This window comes from Coregonus lavaretus (assembly GCF_964263955.1).
Source record: "Coregonus lavaretus genome assembly, chromosome: 12".
NCBI lineage: Eukaryota > Metazoa > Chordata > Actinopteri > Salmoniformes > Salmonidae > Coregonus > Coregonus lavaretus.
This window is the reverse complement of record NC_139999.1, coordinates 33,483,311-33,486,633: the sequence shown is the minus strand read 5'-3', so window position 1 is coordinate 33,486,633 and position 3,323 is coordinate 33,483,311. Positions and strand designations below refer to the sequence as shown.

The 3,323-nt window shown below is 45.8% G+C and overlaps 1 protein-coding gene across 1 annotated transcript; it reads right to left on the bottom strand.

Annotated features, from left to right (window-relative positions):
- Positions 1–586: 586 nt before the first annotated feature.
- LOC311137849 (caveolin-2-like) lies at positions 587–2,557 on the bottom strand (the record flags this gene model as incomplete). Its single annotated transcript, XM_084172452.1, has 3 exons — positions 587–737; positions 1,119–1,306; positions 2,312–2,557. 3 exons carry the CDS (start codon positions 2,555–2,557, stop codon positions 587–589), a joined length of 585 nt encoding a protein of 194 aa, XP_084028578.1.
- Positions 2,558–3,323: the final 766 nt, after the last annotated feature.

Below are 3,323 nucleotides of genomic sequence, written 5' to 3'. Positions count from 1 at the left end.
AAGAGCGTTCACTTTTAAACCCTGATCCAATATTTTCCTGAGACAGAAAGAGAATTGGCCAGTCAGTGGAGGAAATGTAATTCCACACCCCTATTTAACTGGGGGTATACATGCATCACTGGCCACATAATCTGTGCTGTCAGGAGGAACTTTTCATTTACACCAGCATATGGAATGTGGAGTGTGTGTGTGTGTGTGCGCGCGCGCGTGTGCACTTGCACGTATGTGTGCTGCATTATGTTTAATCTAAATTGCTAACAACTTTCTTTTAAACTGTGGTTTAGAGATGAAATTGACTACGATAGTCCTAAACCAATTATAGTTGTGAATGTACTAAGCAAAATAGAAAACACAGAAATTACATCATTTCTAGATACTGTCTAATTCATGTAATTTAATTTAATATATTTACAAAAAAATTACAAGTTCTACTTTTTTCAATTTGTTCTTTGCAGAGTAGAAGGCAGCAACATCATTTTTCTTTGAGATTGAGACATGATTGCAAACGACCACTTCATATGTAGTGTGCGTCAACCCAACCAGCCCACTTCCTCCACACTCCCATAGAAGGTGGCAGAGCCCAACATCAGTCCCTTGCCAGTCGGACGTTGATGCTACCGCAGCACATCCCCATACTCTTAAAGAACGGGGCGATGGCGATGTCCAATACACTGCCCCACACAGTCTGAACCCAGTGCATGTTGATCAGGAAGAGCTGCATACAGGGCATGATCAGCCTGGAGACAGACAAACAGACAGACAGACAGACAAAGAGTGAGCATAAACAGGCCAGGTCAATGTCTCTTTAAGATAATTTAGGGCTCTATTCAATCTGTAAAGCTAAATCGTTACAGATTCCACAATATACATTTAAAGGTAATTTCTGATTGAGCCGACATATGCAGCATTTACCGTGAATGCAGTCTCCGCTAAAGTGGCAACATTGCTTTAAATGTAAATCACGCTGTAAAGATGAACTTCCGCAATACAGATTGAATAGAGCCTTTATACTATACACCATGCATTTAAACCACAAGCACATCATTAAACTCCATTAAGCACTAACTGAAGACATTGAATAGATCACGTCAGAGGAGTTCAAAGGTGAGAGGACCCACCAGATATGCAGGCAGCTGAGGACAGCAAAGAGGATCCCTGCCACCAGAGAGATGGGCACGGCCAGGAGGAGGGAGATGAGCCGGTAGCACCAGAGACGGGACACCTCAAATAGGGCGTGGCTCCACAGCCACACCTTATCGAAGCTCCGCACCGAGGGGGGCTCTGCTATCACGTCCTCAAAGGTCACCTCAGGAGACACAGTCTACAGTCAGTCAGGGCATGGCCTGGTGGGAGCTCTCTTTAGCATGGGGCTTTAGTGAAGGTCTATGTATAGGGATGGTGAGAAAAAGGACGTTCTCCATAAATTCGGTATTTTCCCCCCAATAACATTCAGAACTTGGATGCAGGGGAACCATAGATATGTATTGTAGCACTTACTGAAGTAACCACATTACAATGAGACTGAAGGCTCTATTCAATCTGTATCACTGAAGTTCAGCATCACAACATGATTACAATTTTAAGTCAAAGTTGCCGCGTTAGCAGAGACTGCATTCACGGTAAACGCTGCATATGTTGGCTCAATCGGAAATTACCTTTACATTTCTATTGCCCAATCTGTAACGCTTCAGCGATACATCACTCATATGGTCACAGCGGGAGAGGAGTACTGATCTTTGAGATGACACACAAGGCACAGTTCTAACTGTGTCCACACGAGGTCAATATCGCTCAACACACCACTTTCCAACTTCAGATTCCACTTCGTTGGATGGCAGATCTCCCTCCCCATTGCCTCCAGATTTATGTCCAGTGTACCATTAAATATATGGGCTTTGAGATAAATGAGTGCTCATCTCAATAAAATCCTAGGCAGTTAATCCATACCACTGAACAATGTATACATTGTATATTACATAACAAGTTTACCATTAACGGCTCATGGTGTACACAGCACTATGTATGCTACCAAAATCCTTCCAAATTACTTCCTATCTCAACCATAACATTACCAGAGTATCACAGAACATCATTACGGTATTGTTTCCATAGTGTCTCTCTTACTTCGTCCCTGTGTTTAAACCTCCCCTTCCATTATCTGGAGTCAACAGACAGGGGATGTGTGGTACTGTATGTGGAGTATGGGCAAACACACACAGTGCTTTTATCTCCCACAGAGTGCTGTCTGTCTGTCTAAACCTCCACTTTACCTCGCTGTTTACCAGGCTGTGCTGCTGTGTGTGTCAGTTACCTTTAGACACTTGTTGACTCCCCTTGGGTCCCTGTCCTTGACCAGAAGCCTGGTGTCACTGTGGGTGGAGTCCTCCTCCTGGGCTGGTTCCTCTGCCTCTACCTCCACTACTTCCTCCAGTAGTCCCTCTGCAGTGTGTCTGCCTGGAGGGATCCCCAGGGGTGGGACCCACAGAGGGGTCTCCTCCTGCTCCTCTATGTCCTCCAGGTCTAGCCTGGTCTCGGCTGGCGTACGCCCCGTGGTCATGGTGTGTGTGCCTCGGTGGCGTGCACCCTCACTGGGCTGGGAGAGAGGATGAAGGGGGGTCGCTCTGGAGGTTGACCACTGTAGACCAATCCCACTCCTTTCGCCTCAGCAGCCCAGTCACTGGCACCCCGGTGGGACATAGTGGACGGGTGACTGCATCAGTGCATACTCCCTCACTGTGGAATGGCCAAATTGGCTTCCACAGGCACATAACTTATGACATTCTACAACTGACAGGCCAAATGAAAGAGCTAATTTGACCTGTGTGAGAACTTTCCTAAACAAGGAGCTGTTCACCACAATGTAAAATTAGAGAATGATAAACCAAAAATAGAGTGGCATGCGAAAGTATTCACGCCCCTTCGCATTTTTCCTATTTTGTTGCCTTACAAAAAAACTGAAAACTTGAGCGTGCATAACTATTCACCCCCCCCCCCCCCCCCCCCAAAGTCAATACTTTGTAGAGCCACCTTTTGCAGCAATTACAGCTGCAAGTCTCTTGGGGTATGTCTCTATAAGCTTGACACATCTAGCCACTGGGATTTTTGCCCATTCTTCAAGGCAAAACTGCTCCAGCTCCTTCAAGTTGGATGGGTTCCGCTGGTGTACAGCAATCTTTAAGTCATACCACAGATTCTCAATTGGATTGAGGTCTGGGCTTTGACTAGGCCATTCCAAGACATTTAAATGTTTCCCCTTAAACCACTCAAGTGTTGCTTTAGCAGTATGCTTAGGGTCATTGTCCTGCTGGAAGGTGAACCTCCGT